This window comes from Passer domesticus, chromosome 34 (genome assembly GCF_036417665.1).
Source record: "Passer domesticus isolate bPasDom1 chromosome 34, bPasDom1.hap1, whole genome shotgun sequence".
In the NCBI taxonomy this organism is placed as follows: Eukaryota; Metazoa; Chordata; class Aves; order Passeriformes; family Passeridae; genus Passer; species Passer domesticus.
In genome coordinates, this window is record NC_087507.1 from 384,228 (window position 1) to 400,418 (window position 16,191).

The 16,191-nt window shown below is 60.3% G+C and overlaps 1 protein-coding gene across 1 annotated transcript in view; it reads left to right on the forward strand.

The window, feature by feature from the left end:
• WIZ (WIZ zinc finger) overlaps nt 1-16,191 on the forward strand; it is a 64,434-nt gene that overhangs the window by 30,609 nt on the left and 17,634 nt on the right. Inside the window, 4 exon segments of the mRNA XM_064402092.1 lie at nt 66-126; nt 1,047-3,091; nt 4,708-5,220; nt 14,748-14,912. Of these exon segments, the coding sequence (XP_064258162.1) occupies nt 66-126; nt 1,047-3,091; nt 4,708-5,220; nt 14,748-14,912 (2,784 nt within the window).

Sequence of the window (16,191 nt, forward strand, 5' to 3'; positions counted from 1 at the left end):
TGACCCCGCTGTTCTCCTGCCCGTGCTGACCCGGGCCTGACCCCGCTGTTCTCCGTGTTTTCCAGATGAGCCCGACCCCGCCCTCTCTGGAGCCGTCCCGGCCGCGGCTCACCGGACACAGCTCGGGTGAGTTCCGAGGGACGGAGCAGCCGGGGGTGCCAGGGGCCCCCGGGGCATCCCAGTTCGCCATGCAGAGATCCCAGTTCACCCTGGAGCCATCCCAGTCCCGCCCAGGCCATCCCAGTTCACCCTGGAATGACCCCAGTTCACCTCAGGCCATCCCAGTTCACCCTGGATCCATCCCAGTTCCCCTGGATCCATCCCAGTTCACCCTGGATCCATCCCAGTTCCCCCTGGATCCATCCCAGTTCCCCTGGATCCATCCCAGTTCACCCTGGATCCATCCCAGTTCCCCTGGATCCATCCCAGTTCCCCCTGGAGTCATCCCAGTTCACCCTGGAGTCATCCCAGTTCCCCCTGGGGATATCCTGGTTGTGTTATCCCAAAATCCCATTTTTCACCCCAAAATTCCCTTCCAGCCCCATGAATGAGAAGCACCTGGAGTTCCCGAGGGCTCTTCCAGCCATGGCAGGGTGGGATTTGTGTCCAACCCAAATTTTTGGAAACCCCCCACAAATCCTTGAACCCGCTCCCAGCAAACCTCGGTGCTCCCCAAAACCCCGTTTTTCACCCCAAAAATTCCCTTCCAGCCCCACGAATGGGGGGCACCTTGAATTATCATAGGCTCTTCCAGCCATGGCAGGGTGGGAAGGGATGGATTTGTGTCCAACCCAGATTTTTGGGAATCCCCCACAAATCCTTCAGCAGACCTTGGTGCTCCCCAAAACGCCGTTTCTCACCCCAGAATTCCCTTCAAGCCCCACAAATGAGGAGCACCTGGAGTTCCCAAGGGCTCTTCCAGCCATGGCAGGGTGGGAAGGGATGGATTTGTGTCCAACCCAGATTTTTGGGAATCCCCCACAAATCCTTCAGCAAGCCTCGGAGCTCCCCAAAACGCCGTTTCTCACCCCAGAATTCCCTTGCAGGCCGGCGCCCGAGGAGCCGCCGGCGTTCCCGCGGGCGCTGTTCCGGCCGCTGGCCGTGGCCGCGGCCTGGGGCGCCGACCAAAGCACTTTAGAGCGCCGGCCCGGCGCCGGGGGCTCGCCGCGGCCGCCGTCCCCGGCCGAGGAGCGGCCGCGCCACGAACCAAAGCACGAGGGGCCCGGCGCCGCGCGGGGCCGCGGCGGCGTCCAGAGGCTGCGCTGGATCTCCCGGAGCCCCAGCCCGGCCCTCCAGGAGCCGCCGGCAGCGCCGGACGCGGCACGCGGCGCGGCCCAGCGCAGAGCCAAAGCCAAAGCCGCGGAGGGCGGCCGGCGGAGCGCGCCGGCGGCCGAGCCGCAGCCGGCCGAGCCGGGCGCCGCGGCGCGCTGGGCGCCGGCCGAGCTGGAGGCGGTGGGCAAGCAGACGTGGACGGTGAACGCCGAGGACTCGGTGGAGCGGCTGCTGCCGGCGCCGGCCAAGGCGCGGCCGTACGCGTGCGGGGCGCTGCTGGAGGAGCCCCGCGGCGGCGCGGAGCGCGAGGAGAGCCCCAGCGTGTTCACCTGCATCGAGTGCAGCATCTACTTCCGCCGCAGGGAGCACCTGCTGGAGCACATGCTGCAGCACAGCCGCGGCGCCGAGCGCGGCGACGCCGGCGACTCCGCGCCCGCCGGCCGCTGCCGCCTCTGCTGCGGCGAGTGCGGCTGGGCCTTCGCCGAGCCGGCGGCGCTGGAGCGGCACCGCAGGCTGCACCAGGAGTCGCGGGAGAAGATCATCGAGGAGATCCAGAAGCTGGACGAGTTCGCGGACGAGGGCCGCGAGGCGCGGCTGCAGTGCCCCAAGTGCGTTTTCGGCACCAACTCCTCCAAGACCTTCGTGCAGCACGCCAAGATGCACGTCAAGGAGAGGAAGGAGCACGCCTCCAGGAGCTCCGGCCTCTTCGGAGAGCTCCGCGACGGCGCCGGGCGCGGCCTCTGCAAACCCTTCCAGGCCGACGAGCTGCCGGCGGCGCCCGGCGCCTGCGCGCTCTGCGGCTTCCCGGCGCCCAACGAGCTCATCCTCAAGGAGCACCTGAGGTTCGCCCACTCGCACCTCTCCTGGCAGCCCGAGCCCTTCGAGGACGACCCCAACCAGCCCGGCACCAGCCGCGGCGCCTACAGCCCCGCCCGGCCCGGCCGCCTCGCCGACGCCGAGGCGCTCGGCAGGAGCGACAGGAGCTTCCCGGAGCGGCTCTTGCCGCCGCCGTGCCGCGAGGGTCCCTCCCTGTACGAGCCCGCCTTCGGCTCGGGCCACGCCAGGCTGGACAAGGGCGACGGGGCGGCCGGCAAGGAGCTGCTGCCGGGCCTCCAGCACGCCAGGAAGGCGGCGCCGCACTGCCAGCAGAGCGCGGCGCTGGCCGCGCTCCCCGCGCCCGGAGCCTGCTCGCACCCGGCCCTGCAGCAGCTGAGGAAGAGGGCGGCCGCCCCGCAGCCGGACGGGGACGGCGCGGAGCCGCGGCACCGCCGGGCGCCGGCCGAGGAGGAGCCGGAGCCGGCGCGCGGCAGGGCCGCCGCCGTCGGTGCCATCCCTCGTGCCGCGCTGGAGCTCAAGAGAACCTTCCGGGCCGCGCTGAGGGCCGCGGACCCGGCGGCGGCGTCGTCGGAGCAGCGGCAGCAGCTGCGGATGGCGGTGCCCGTGGTGGTCCTGGAGGAGATGGGCGCCCGCCCCGGCACGCGGCCGCGGGGGAAGCCCCTCAAGAGGAAGCCGGCGGCGCCGCGCGAGCTGCTGCTGGAGGAGGAGCCCCTTCCCCTGGACGTGCTGCTGCTGGACGCGCCCCTGGAGGGGCCCCTGGGGCTGGAGGAGCTGCTGGGCGCCGAGGCCACCATGCTGAAGAACGAGGAGAGGAAGTGCCCCTACTGCCCCGACCGCTTCCACAACGGCATCGGCCTGGCCAACCACGTGCGCGGCCACCTGAACCGCGTCGGCGTCAGCTACAACGTGCGGCACTTCATCTCGGCCGAGGAGGTCAAGGCCATCGAGCAGAAGTTCTCCTTCCAGAAGAAGAAGAAAAAAGGTACTTTGGGCCGGGTCCTGCTCGCCGCAGCCCCCGCGGGCAGGCCGGCGGCTGCTGCTGGGGTTGGGGGCCGCAGGCACGGAGAGCTTGGGGGGCCTGGTGGCTACCAAACCCCCCTGGACATGTGACCACAGGTCTTGGTGGCCCTGGTGGCTACCAACCCCCTGGTCATGTGACCTGAGCTCTTGGGGGGCCTGGTGGCTACCAACCCCCCTGGACGTGTGATCACAGATCTTGGTGGTCCTGGTGGCTACCAAACCCCCCTGGTCATGTGACCTGAGATCTTGGTGGTCCTGGTGGCTACCAAACTGACCTGGACATCTGATCAAAGATCTTGGTGGTCCTGGTGGCTACAAGCCATCCTGGTCATGTGACCTGAGATCTTGGTGGTCCTGGTGGCTACAAACTGACCTGGTCATGTGACCTGAGATCTTGGTGGTCCTGGTGGCTACCAACCCCCCTGGACATGTGACCTGAGGTTTTGGTGGCCCTGGTGGCTACCAACCCCCCTGGACATGTGACCTGAGCTCTTGGGGGGCCTGGTGGCTACCAACCCCCCTGGACGTGTGATCACAGATCTTGGTGGTCCTGGTGGCTACCAAACCCCCCTGGTCATGTGACCTGAGATCTTGGTGGTCCTGGTGGCTACCAAACTGACCTGGACATCTGATCAAAGATCTTGGTGGTCCTGGTGGCTACAAGCCATCCTGGTCATGTGACCTGAGATCTTGGTGGTCCTGGTGGCTACAAACTGACCTGGTCATGTGACCTGAGATCTTGGTGGTCCTGGTGGCTACAAACTGACCTGGACATGTGACCACAGGTCTTGGTGGCCCTGGTGGCTACCAACCCCCCTGGACATGTGACCTGAGCTCTTGGTGGTCCTCATGGCTACCAACCCCCCTGGACATCTGACCACAGGTCATGGTGGCCCTGGTGGCTACCAACCATCCTGGACATGTGCCCTGAGGTGGATTTTGAGGATTTTTTAGAGTTCCTGGGTGGGGTTTTTTGGGACCCTGGTGCATTTTTGGTGGCCCCAATCCCACCCTGACCACCTCTCCTCCCTTGCAGTGGCCAACTTCGACCTGGGCATGGGTTTTGTTGGGATTTTTGGGTTCCATTTGGGTTTTTTTTGGGATTTTTGTGTTCCTGGTGGTTTCTGGTGGCCCCGATCCTACCCTGACCACCTCTCCTCCCTTGCAGTGGCCAACTTCAACGTTCAGCCTGATGCGCTGGAGCTTGGTGGTTTTTTGCTGTTTCTGCGTGGGGTTTTGGGTTCCTTTGGGGTTTTTTTGGGTTCCTTTTGGGTTTTTTTGGGTTTTTTAGGTTCCTTTTGGGGTTTTTTGGGGTTTTTGTGTTCCTGGTGGTTTCTGGTGGCCCCGACCCCACCCTGACCACTTGTCCTCCCTTGCAGTGGCCAACTTCGACCCGGGCACGTTCAGCCAATGGGCCGGAGCTTGGTGGTTTTTTGGTGTTTCTGGGTGGGGTTTTTTAGGTTCCTTTTGGGTTTTTTTGGGTTTTTTGGGTTTCTTTGGGGTTTTTTTGGGATTTTTGGGTTCCTGGTGGTTCCTGGTGGCCCCGATCCCACCGTGACCACCTCTCCTCCCTTGCAGTGGCCAACTTCGACCCGGGCACGTTCAGCCTGATGCGCTGCGAGTTCTGCGGCGCGGGTTTCGACACGCGGGCGGGGCTCTCGAGCCACGCCCGCGCCCACCTGCGCGACTTCGGCATCACCAACTGGGAGCTCACCGTGTCCCCCATCCACATCCTCAAGGAGCTGCTGGCCACCGCCCCCGAGCACCCGGCGCTGCTGCGCGCCATGGGGCCCTCGCCGGGCCGCGACCCGCACCGCGACCCGCACCGCCAGGATCCCCACCAGGATCCCCACCAGGATCTCCACCAGGATCTCCACCAAGATTTCCACCAAGATTTCCACCGGGATCTCCATCAAGACCTCCATCAGGATTTCCATCAAGATTTCCATCAGGATCTCCACCAAGATTTCCACCAAGATTTCCATCAAGATTTCCACCAAGATTTCCACCAGGATCTCCACCGGGATCTGCCGAAACCGGCGCCGTTCGCGCCGCCCTGGGGGGACGAGGTCCTGCAGCCCTACAGGGACGGTGAGCGACCCAAAAACGGCCAAAAATTGGGATTTTATGGCGGGATTGGGATCCGTTTGGGTTTGGGTTTTGGTATTGTGTTTTGGGGATTTTTTGGGATAAATTTTGGTGGTTTTGGGGTCCATTTGGGGTTGGGTTTTTGGGATCTGCCGAAACCGGCGCCGTTGGCACCGCCCTGGGGGGGCGAGGTCCTGCAGCCCTACAGGGACGGTGAGCCACCCCAAAAACGGCCAAAAATCGGGAATTTGGGGCAGTTTTGGGGGTTTTGAGATGAGTTTTTGGTGTCGGATTTTGGGGATTTTTTGGGATAAATTTGGTGCTGGTTTGGGTGGTTTTTAGGATCCATTTGGGGTCTGGATTTTGGGACGAGTTTTTGGCGTCACATTTTGGGGATTTTTGTTGGAAAAGGGTCAAAATTGGGTGGGATGGAGATTGGGGTGGAGGTTTTGGTGGTTTTGGGATCCATTTGGGGTTTGGGTTTTGGGATGAGGTTTTGGTGTCGCATTTTGGGGATTTTTGTTGGAAAAGGGTTGGGAATTCTGCAGGATCAGCCCAGGATGGAGATTGGGGTGGTTTGGGGAGTTTTGGGGCAGTTTTGGGATCCATTTGGGGTTGGGTTTTTGGGATCTGCCGAAATCGGCGCCGTTGGCGCTGCCCTGGGGGGACGAGGTCCTGCAGCCCTACAGGGACGGTGAGCGACCCAAAAACGGCCAAAAATGGGGATTTTGGGGCAGTTTTGGGATCGATTTGGGGTTGGGTTTGAGATGAGTTTTTGGCATCACATTTTGGGGATTTTTGGGGATAAATTTGGTGGTTTTGGGGGTTTTTAGGATCCATTTGGGGTTTGGGTTTCAGGATGAGTTTTTGACCTCACATTTTGGGGATTTTTGTTGGAAAAGGGTCAAAATTGGGTGGGATGGAGATTGGGGTGGAGGTTTTGGTGGTTTTGGGATCCATTTGGGGTTTGGGTTTTGGGATGAGGTTTTGGTGTCGCATTTTGGGGATTTTTGTTGGAAAAGGGTTGGGAATTCTGCAGGATCAGCCCAGGATGGAGATTGGGGTGGTTTGGGGAGTTTTGGGGCAGTTTTGGGATCCATTTGGGGTTGGGTTTTTGGGATCTGCCGAAATCGGCGCCGTTGGCGCTGCCCTGGGGGGACGAGGTCCTGCAGCCCTACAGGGACGGTGAGCGACCCAAAAACGGCCAAAAATGGGGATTTTGGGGCAGTTTTGGGATCGATTTGGGGTTGGGTTTGAGATGAGTTTTTGGCATCACATTTTGGGGATTTTTGGGGATAAATTTGGTGGTTTTGGGGGTTTTTAGGATCCATTTGGGGTTTGGGTTTCAGGATGAGTTTTTGACCTCACATTTTGGGGATTTTTGTTGGAAAAGGGTCAAAATTGGATGGGATGGAGATTGGGGTGGAGGTTTTGGTGGTTTTGGGATCCATTTGGGGTTTGGGTTTTTGGGATGAGTTTTTGGCGTCGCATTTTGAGGATTTTGTTGGAAAAGGGTTGGGAATTCTGCAGGATCAGCCCAGGATGGAGATTGGGGTGGTTTTGGGGTTTTTGGGGCAGTTTTGGGATCCATTTGGGGTTGGGTTTTTGGGATCTGCCAAAACCGGGACCGTTTGCGCCGCCCTGGGGGGGCGAGGTCCTGCAGCCCTACAGGGACGGTGAGCGACACCAAAAATGGGGATTTTGGGGCAGTTTTGGGATCAATTTGGGGTTTGGGATTGGGATTCCGTTTGGGTTTGGATTTAGGATTAGGTTTTGGTGTTAGATTTTGGAGATTTTTTGGTGGTTTTGGGGTCCATTTGGGGTTGGGGTTTTGGGATCTGCCGAAATCGGCGCCGTTGGCGCCGCCCTGGGGGGACGAGGTCCTGCAGCCCTACAGGCGACCCCAAAAATTGGGAGAAATCGGGAATTCAGCAATTTTGGGATTTTTTGGGATCAATTTGGGATTTTTGGCTGGAGGAGGAGCTCGGTGTCCTCAGGGCTTTGGATTTTGGGGATGTTTTGGGATAAATTTGGTGTTTTGGGTGATTTTGGGATCCATTTGGGGTTGGATTTTGGGATGAGTTTTTGATGTTGGATTTTGGGGATTTTTTGGGATAAATTTAGTGGTTTTGGGATCTATTTGGGGTTTGGGTTTCAGGATGAGTTTTTGGCGTCACATTTTGGGGATTTTTATATGAAAAATGTCGGGAATTCAGCAGGATCAGGCCAGGATGGAGTTTGGGGTGGTTTTGGGAGTTTTGGGGTTTTTGGGATCCATTTGGGGTTTGAGTTTTTGGGATGAGTTTTTGACCTCATATTTTGGGGATTTTTATTGGAAAAGTTTCGGGAATTCAGCAGGATCAGCCCAGGATGGAGATTGGGGTGGTTTTGGGGAGTTTCGGAGTTTTAGGATCAATTTGGGATTTGGGGCTGGAGGATGAGCTTGGTGTCCTCAGGGCTTTGGATTTTGGGGATTTTTTGGGATAAATTTGGTGGTTTTGGGGTTTTAGGATCAATTTGACATTTGGGGGTGGAGGAGGAGCTTGGTGTTCTCAGGGCTTTGGATTTGGGGCATTTTTGGGATAAATTTGGGGGTTTTGGGATCCATTTGGGGTTTGGGTTTCAGGATGAGTTTTTGGCGTCACATTTTGGGGATTTTTATATGAAAAATGTCGGGAATTCAGCAGGATCAGGCCAGGATGGAGTTTGGGGTGGTTTTGGGAGTTTTGGGGTTTTTGGGATCCATTTGGGGTTTGAGTTTTTGGGATGAGTTTTTGACCTCATATTTTGGGGATTTTTATTGGAAAAGTTTCGGGAATTCAGCAGGATCAGCCCAGGATGGAGATTGGGGTGGTTTTGGGGAGTTTCGGAGTTTTAGGATCAATTTGGGATTTGGGGCTGGAGGATGAGCTTGGTGTCCTCAGGGCTTTGGATTTTGGGGATTTTTTGGGATAAATTTGGTGGTTTTGGGGTTTTAGGATCAATTTGACATTTGGGGGTGGAGGAGGAGCTTGGTGTTCTCAGGGCTTTGGATTTGGGGCATTTTTGGGATAAATTTGGGGGTTTTGGGATCCATTTGGGGTTTGGGTTTCAGGATGAGTTTTTGGCATCACATTTTGGGGATTTTTATATGAAAAATATCGGGAATTCAGCAGGATCAGGCCAGGATGGAGTTTGGGGTGGTTTTGGGAGTTTTGGGGTTTTTGGGATCCATTTGGGGTTTGAGTTTTTGGGATGAGTTTTTGACCTCATATTTTGGGGATTTTTATTGGAAAAGTTTCGGGAATTCTGCAGGATCAGCCCAGGATGGAGATTGGGGTGGTTTTGGGGAGTTTCGGAGTTTTAGGATCAATTTGGGATTTGGGGCTGGAGGATGAGCTTGGTGTCCTCAGGGCTTTGGATTTTGGGGATTTTTTGGGATAAACTTGGTGATTTTGGGGTTTTAGGATCAATTTGGGATTTGGGGGTGAAGGAGGAGCCCCTGTGGATCCATGGTTTGGGATTTTGGGGATTTTTGTTGGAAATCCAGGATATTTTGGTTCTAAATCCACAAAATCTGGGATATTTCAATCCCCAAATCCACGAAATCTGGGGTGTCTCCAATTCCCATTCCCAAATTCCCCAAATTCCCCCCAAAATCCCCCAAATTTCCCCTTTTCTCCCCAAATTCCTCCTATTTCCCCCCAAAATCCCCCAAATTCCCCATTTTTGCCTCCAAAATCCCCCAATTTCAAAAAAAAGCTCCAGTTCCCCCCAAATTCCCCAATTTCCCCCCAGAATTCCCAAAATTCCACATTTTTCCCCAAAATTCCCCCATAAAATTCCCCAATTTCCCCCCAGAATTCCTAAAATTCCCCCTTTTCCCCCAAATCCCCAATTTCCCCCAAAAACTTCCAATTCCCACCCAGAATTCCCAAAATTCTCCTTTTTCCCCCCATAATTCCCCCCTAAAATTCCCCAAATTCCCATTTTTCCTCCAAATTCTCCCCAAAATCCCTCAATTTCCCCCCACAATTCCCCTTTTTTCCCCAAATTCCCCCCATAAAATGCCCATATTTTCCCTTTTCCCCCCAAAATTCCCCAAATTTTCTCCAGAATTCCCCAAATTCCCCCTTTCCCCTCCAAATTCTCCCCAAATTTCTCTGATTTCTCCCCAGAATCCCCCAAAATTCCCCCTTTTCCCCCAAAATTCCCCAATTTCCCCCCAAATTCTCCCCAAAGTTCCCCAATTTCTCCCCAAAACCCCCAATTTCCACCCAGAATTCCCAAAATTCCCCTTTTTTTCTTCCAAATTCCCCAAATTTCCCTCCAGAATGCCCACAATTCCTCTTTTTCCCCCAAAATTTCCCCCCAAATCCCCCAATTTCCCCCCAGAATTCCCAAATGTCCCCGTTTTTCCTCCAAATTTCCCCACAGAATTCCCAAAATTCCCATTTTTTCCCCCAATTTCCCCCCAACCCCCCCAACTTCCCCCCAGAATCCCCAAAATTCCTCTTTTTTCCCCAAAATTCTCCCCAAAATCCCCCAATTTCCCCCCAAATCCCCCAATTTCCCCCCAGAATTCCCAAAGTTCCGCCTTTTGCTCCCCCAATTTCCCCCCAGAATCCCCAAATTTCCCATTTTTCCCCCAAATTCCCCCAATTAACCCCCAAATTTTCCCATTTTTTCCCCAAATTTCCCCAATTTCCCCCCAGACCCCCCCCCCTTTGCCCCGCGCTCGGCGCTCGGCCGCTCTCCCCTGGCCGCTCGGGCCGCGCCGCGCTCGGCGCTCCCCGCGGCGGCCTGGCGGGCGCCCCGCGTGCGCCGTGCCCAAGATGGCGGCCTCCACCTCGGCCTCGGCCGCCGCCTCCCCGCCGCCCAAAGTCACCAAAGCGGCGGCGGCGCCGCGGCCCCGCGACCGCGACCGCGGCGGGGACGGCGACCCCGAGCCCCCGGCCGCGCCCGAGCCGGGTGAGCGCCCCTTTCCCCCCCGCCGGCCCCGCCCCGCCGCGCCCGGGCCCACCCGCGCCCCCCCCACCTCAGCCGCCCCCGGGCCCCTCACGGCTCCGAACCGGCCCCGCTCCGGCCCCGCTCCGGCCCCGCTCCGGCCGCGGGAGAGCCCCGCGGGGCTGCGGCGGGCCGCGGCCGAGCAGCCGCCGCCCTCCTTTGTCCCGGGCCCGGCGCCGCTTTGTCCCCGCGGGACCCCCGGGAGGCGCGCCCGGGACGGGCCCGGGGCTGCCCGCGCCCGCTCGGGGCTCCGCGCCGGCGGGGCCGGCTCGGTTCGGCAGCTCGGTTCGGTCCGGCAGCCCGGGTCGGGTCGGTTCGGTTCGGTTCGGGCAGCCCGGTTCGGTTCGGGGCTCCCGGCCCGGGGGAGGCGGGGGGGGCCCGGTGCGGCCGGGCCGAGCCCGGGAGCCCCGGGGTGTCCCCAGCCCTGTCACCGAGAGCTCCGGGGTGTCCCCAGCCCTGTCACCGAGAGCTCCGGGGTGACACCAAGAGCCCCGGGGTGTCCCCAGCCCTGTCACCGAGTCCCCCGGGGTGTCCCCAGCCTGTCACCGAGAGCCCCGGGGTGTCCCCAGCCTGTCCCCAAGAGCCCCAGGCTGGTCCCTGGGGTGTCCCCAGCCCTGTCACTGAGGAGCTCCAGGATGTCCCCAGGCCGGTCCCTGTCACTGGGATGTCCCCAGCCCTGTCACCGAGAGCTCCGGGGTGACACCAAGAGCCCCGGGGTGTCCCCAGCCCTGTCACCGAGAGCCCCGGGGTGTCCCCAGCCCTGTCACCGAGAGTCCCAGGATGTCACCAGGAGGCCCAGGGTGTCCCCAGCCCTGTCACCGAGAGCCCCGGGGTGACACCAAGAGCCCCAGGGTGTCCCCAGCCCTGTCACCGAGTCCCCCGGGGTGTCCCCAGCCTGTCACCGAGTCCCCCGGGGTGTCCCCAGCCTGTCACCGAGAGCCCCGGGGTGTCCCCAGCCTGTCCCCAAGAGCCCCAGGCTGGTCCCTGGGGTGTCCCCAGCCCTGTCACTGAGGAGCTCCAGGATGTCCCCAGGCCGGTCCCTGTCACTGGGATGTCCCCAGCCCTGTCACCGAGCTCCCCGGGGTGTCCCCAGCCCTGTCCCCCACAGCTCTGGGGTGTCCCCAGCCTGTCACCAAGAGCCCCGGGGTGTCCCCAGCCCTGTCACTGAGACCCCCGTGGTGTCCCCAGCCCTGTCACCGAGAGCCCCGGGGTGTCACCAGGAGGCCCAGGGTGTCCCCAGCCTGTCACTGGGATGTCCCCAGCCCTGTCACCAGGAGCTCTGGGATGTCCCCAGGGTGATCCCCAGGATGTCCCCAACCTGGAGCTCCCAGGGTGTCCCCAGCCCTGTCCCCCACAGCTCTGGGGTGTCCCCAGCCCTGTCACCGAGCTCCCTGGGGTGTCCCCAGCCCTGTCACCGAGGGGCTCAGGAGTGTCCCCAGCCCTGTCACTGGGCTGTCCCCAGCTTTGTCCCTGAGGGGCTCAGGGATGTCCCCAGTGCTGTCCCCAGGGTGTCCCCAGCTCTGTCACTGGGATGTCCCCAGCTTTGTCCCTGAGGGGCTCAGGGATGTCCCCAGTGCTGTCCCCAGGGTGTCCCAGCCCTGTCACCGAGGGGCTCACGGTGTCCCCAGCCGTCCCTGGCCCTTCTCATGCCACCCCTCCCTGTCCCCTCCCTGCAGGGACCTGGCCTCCCTCAGGGAGATGCCACCAGCCTTGTCCCCTCCCCTTTGGGACCTGTCACCTCTCTGTGTCCCCTCCCTGCAGGGAGATGTCACCCCCCCTGTCCTGCCCCCTGCAGGGACCTGTCACAGCCCTGTCCCCTGCAGGGACTGTCACCATCTCTGTGTCCCCTCCCCTTTAGGACCTGTCACCTCTCTGTGTCCCCTCCCTGCAGGGAGATGTCACCCCCCCTGTCCTGCCCCCTGCAGGGACCTGTCACAGCCCTGTCCCCTGCAGAGACCTGTCACCATCTCTGTGTCCCCTCCCCTTTAGGACCTGTCACTGTCCCTGTCCCACCTGTGCAGGGATCTGTCACCACCCCTGTCCTGCCCCCTGCAGGGACTGTCACACCCCTGTCCCCTCCCCTTTGGGACCTGTCACCTGTCCCCTCCCACCCCGTGCAGGGACCCGTCACCATCCCTGTGCTGTCCCCTGCAGGGATTTGTCACCTCCTGTGTCTCCTCCCTGCAGGGACCTGTCACACCCCTGTCCCCTGCACAGGAATGTGCCACCCCCCCGTCCTGTCCCCTGCAGGGACTGTCACCTCCTGTGTCCCCTCCCCTCAGGGACCTGTCACCTCCTGTGTCCCCTCCCTAAGGGAGATGCCACCCCCCCTGTCCTGTCCCCTGCAGGGATTTGTCACCTCTCTGTGTCCCCGCCCTGCAGGGACCTGTCACCTCTCTGTGTCCCCCTCCCCTTTAGGACCTGTCACCTCCTGTGTCCCCTCCCTGCAGGGACCTGTCACCTCCCACTGTCCCCTCCCTAAGGGAGATGCCACCACCCCTGTGTCCCCTGCAGGGATTTGTCACCTCTCTGTGTCCCCTCCGTGCAGGGACCTGTCACTGTTTCTGTCCCCTCCCCTTTAGGACCTGTCACACCCCTGTCCCCTCCCCTTTGGGACCTGTCACCTTTCTTGTCCCACCCTGTCCCCACCCCTGTCCTGCCCCCTTTAGGACCTGTCACCATCTCTGTGTCCCCTCCCCTTGGGGACCTGTCACTGTCTCTGTCCCCTCCCCTTTAGGACCTGTCACGTCTCTCTGTCCCCTCCCTGCAGGGAGATGCCACCAGCTCTGTCCTGCCCCCTGCAGGGACCTGTCACCTTCTGTGTCCCCTCCCCTTAGGGACCTGTCACTGTCTCTGTCCCCTCCCTGCAGGGACCTGTCACCTTGTGTGTCCCCTCCCCTTGGGGACCTGTCACACCCCTGTCCTGCCCCCTGCAGGGATCTGTCACCTTCTGTGTCCCCTCCCTGCTGGGAGATGCCACCACCCCTGTCCTGTCCCCTCCCCTTCAGGACTGTCACCTCTCACTGTCCCTGCCCTGTGGGAGGTGCCACCACCCCTGTGCTGTCCCCTGCCTGATGCCACCACCCTGTCCCCTCCCCTTGGGGACCTGTCACCTCCTGTGTCCCCTCCCCTTACGGAGCTGTCACTGTCCCTGTCCCCTGCCCTGTCCTGTCCCCTTCAGGAGCTGTCACCTCTGGTGGCACTGCCACTGTCCCTGTCCCCTGCCCTGTCCTGTCCCCATCAGGAGCTGTCACCTCTCTGGTGGCACTGCCACTGTCCCTGTCCCCTGCCCTGTCCTGTCCCCATCAGGAGCTGTCACCTCTCTGGTGGCACTGCCACTGTCCCTGTCCCCTCCTCTGTCCTGTCCCCATCAGGAGCTGTCACCTCTGGTGGCACTGCCACTGTCCCTGTCCCCTGCCCTGTCCTGTCCTGTCCCCATCAGGAGCTGTCACCTCTGGTGGCACTGCCACTGTCCCTGTCCCCTGCCCTGTCCTGTCCTGTCCCCATCAGGAGCTGTCACCTCTGGTGGCACTGCCACTGTCCCTGTCCCCTGCCCTGTCCTGTCCCCTTCAGGAGCTGTCACCTCTCTGGTGGCACTGCCACTGTCCCTGTCTCCTCTCTGTGGGCACCTGGCTCTGTGCTGTCCCCTGTGGGGAGATGCCACCAACCCTGTCCTGTCCTGTCCCCTGTGGGGACCTGGCACTGTCACTTGTCCCCAAACCCCCCTGGATTCCCCAAATCCCCCCTGGAACACCCCAACCCCCCCCGGAACACCCCAAACCCCCCTGGATCCCCCCAAACCCCACCTGGAACACCCCAAACCCCCCTGGAACACCCCAAACCCCTCTGGATCCCCCCAAACCCCCCTGGAACACCCCAAATCCCCCCTGGAACACCCCAAACCCACCTGGAACACCCCAAACCCCCCTGGAACACCCCAAACCCCACCTGAAACACCCCAAACCCCCCTGGAACACCCCAAACCCCCTGGAACACCCCAAACCCACCTGGAACACCCCAAACCCCCCTGGAACACCCCAAACCCCTCTGGATCCCCCCAAACCCCCCTGGAACACCCCAAACCCCTCTGGATCCCCCCAAACCCCCCCTGGAACACCCCAAACCCCTCTGGAACACCCCAAACCCCCCTGGAACACCCCAAACCCCTCTGGAACACCCCAAACCCCCTGGAACACCCCAAACCCACCTGGAACACCCCAAACCCCCCCTGGAACACCCCAAACCCCCTCTGGAACACCCCAAACCCCCCCTGGCTCCCCCCAAACCCCCCTGGCTCCCCCCAAACCCCCCTGGATCCCCCCAAACCCCACCTGGCTCCCCCCAAATCCCCCCTGGATCCCCCCAAACCCCCCCCGGAACACCCCAAACCCCCCTGGATCCCCCCAAACCCCACCTGGCTCCCCCCAAACCCCCCCTGGCTCCCCCCAAACCCCACCTGGCTCCCCCCAAACCCCCCCAGATCCCCCCAAACCCCCCCGGATCCCCCCAAATCCCCATCCCTGATTCCCAGCTGCTCCCCGCAGTGCTGGCTCCTGACGAGGACGACTTGGTGGCCATGGAGGTGACGTCCCCTCCCCCCATCCCCAAAAAATCCGGGAGCTCGGCGCTGGAGCCGCCCCCGCCCCGCCTCGGGACCAAGCTGAGCCCGGAGCCCCCCGGCAGCAAGGCCGAGCCCCAGGACTCCAAAGGTCAGCATTTCCCCGGATTTTCCCAAATTCTCCTCGGATTTTGGCACTCAGACCCCACCCAGGGGCGTTTTAGGGTTAATTAATGGGGGAGTTAACGAGGGGGGATTGTTCCGCTTGGGCTCCAGAGGGGCTAGATCAGCTTTGGGATCGGCTCCCAAGTTTTTCTCGTCATTCTCCTCGCTCTGAGATTGGATTTAATCCTGGTTTTTTTTCCATTTTTCCATGTTTTTTCCCCCATTTCCAGCCTCCGGCCTGACCTCCTGCGAGGTGTCCACTCCAATCCCAAAACCAGGATTAGGGTGGGAACTCAGGAGCTGATCCCAAGTGATTTTTAACCCTCAATTTCCCATTTTCCCCCATTTTTTGCAGCCCCCAGCCTGACCACCTGCGAGGTGCCCGCTCCAATCCCAAATCCAGGACTGTAGAGGGAATTCAGTAGCTGATCCCAAGTGATTTTTAACCCCCAATTTCCCATTTTTTCCCCCCATTTTTTGCAGCCCCCAGCCTGACCACGTGCGAGGTGTCCACTCCAATCCCAAAACCAGGATTAGGGTGGGAACTCAGAAACTGATCCCAAGTGATTTTTAACCCCTAATTTCCTGTTTTCTCCCCATTTTCCAGCCCCCAGTCTGCCTGTGTGGTGCCTGCTCCAATCCCAAATCCAGGACTGTGTGGAGCTGATCCTGAGTGGTTTTTAACCCCCAATTTCCCGTTTTTCTCCCCATTTTTTGCAGCCCCCAGCCTGACCACCTGCGAGGTGCCCGCTCCAATACCAAAACCAGGATTAGGGTGGGAACTCAGGAGCTGATCCCAAGTGATTTTTAACCCCAATTTCCCTTTTTTTCCAGCCCCCAGCCTGACCACGTGCGAGGTGTGCGGCGCCTGCTCCGACCCCATAACCGTGTCCCTGTTTGAGCTGATCCCAAGTGATTTTTAACCCCCAATTTCCCGTTTCTCCCCATTTTTTGCAGCCCCCAGCCTGACCACCTGCGAGGTGCCCGCTCCAATCCCAAATCCAGGACTGTAGGGGACACTCAGGAGCTGATCCCAAGTGATTTTTAACCCCAGTTTCCCATTTTTCCCCATTCCAGCCCCCTGCCTGACCACGTGCGAGGTGTGCGGCGCCTGCTCCCATCCCAAAACCAGGATTAGGGTGGGAACTCAGGAGCTGATCCCAAGTGATTTTTAACCCTTATTTCCCCTTTTCCAGCCCCCAGCCTGACCACGTGCGAGGTGCCCGCTCCAATCCCAAATCCAGGACTGTAGGGGACACTCAGGA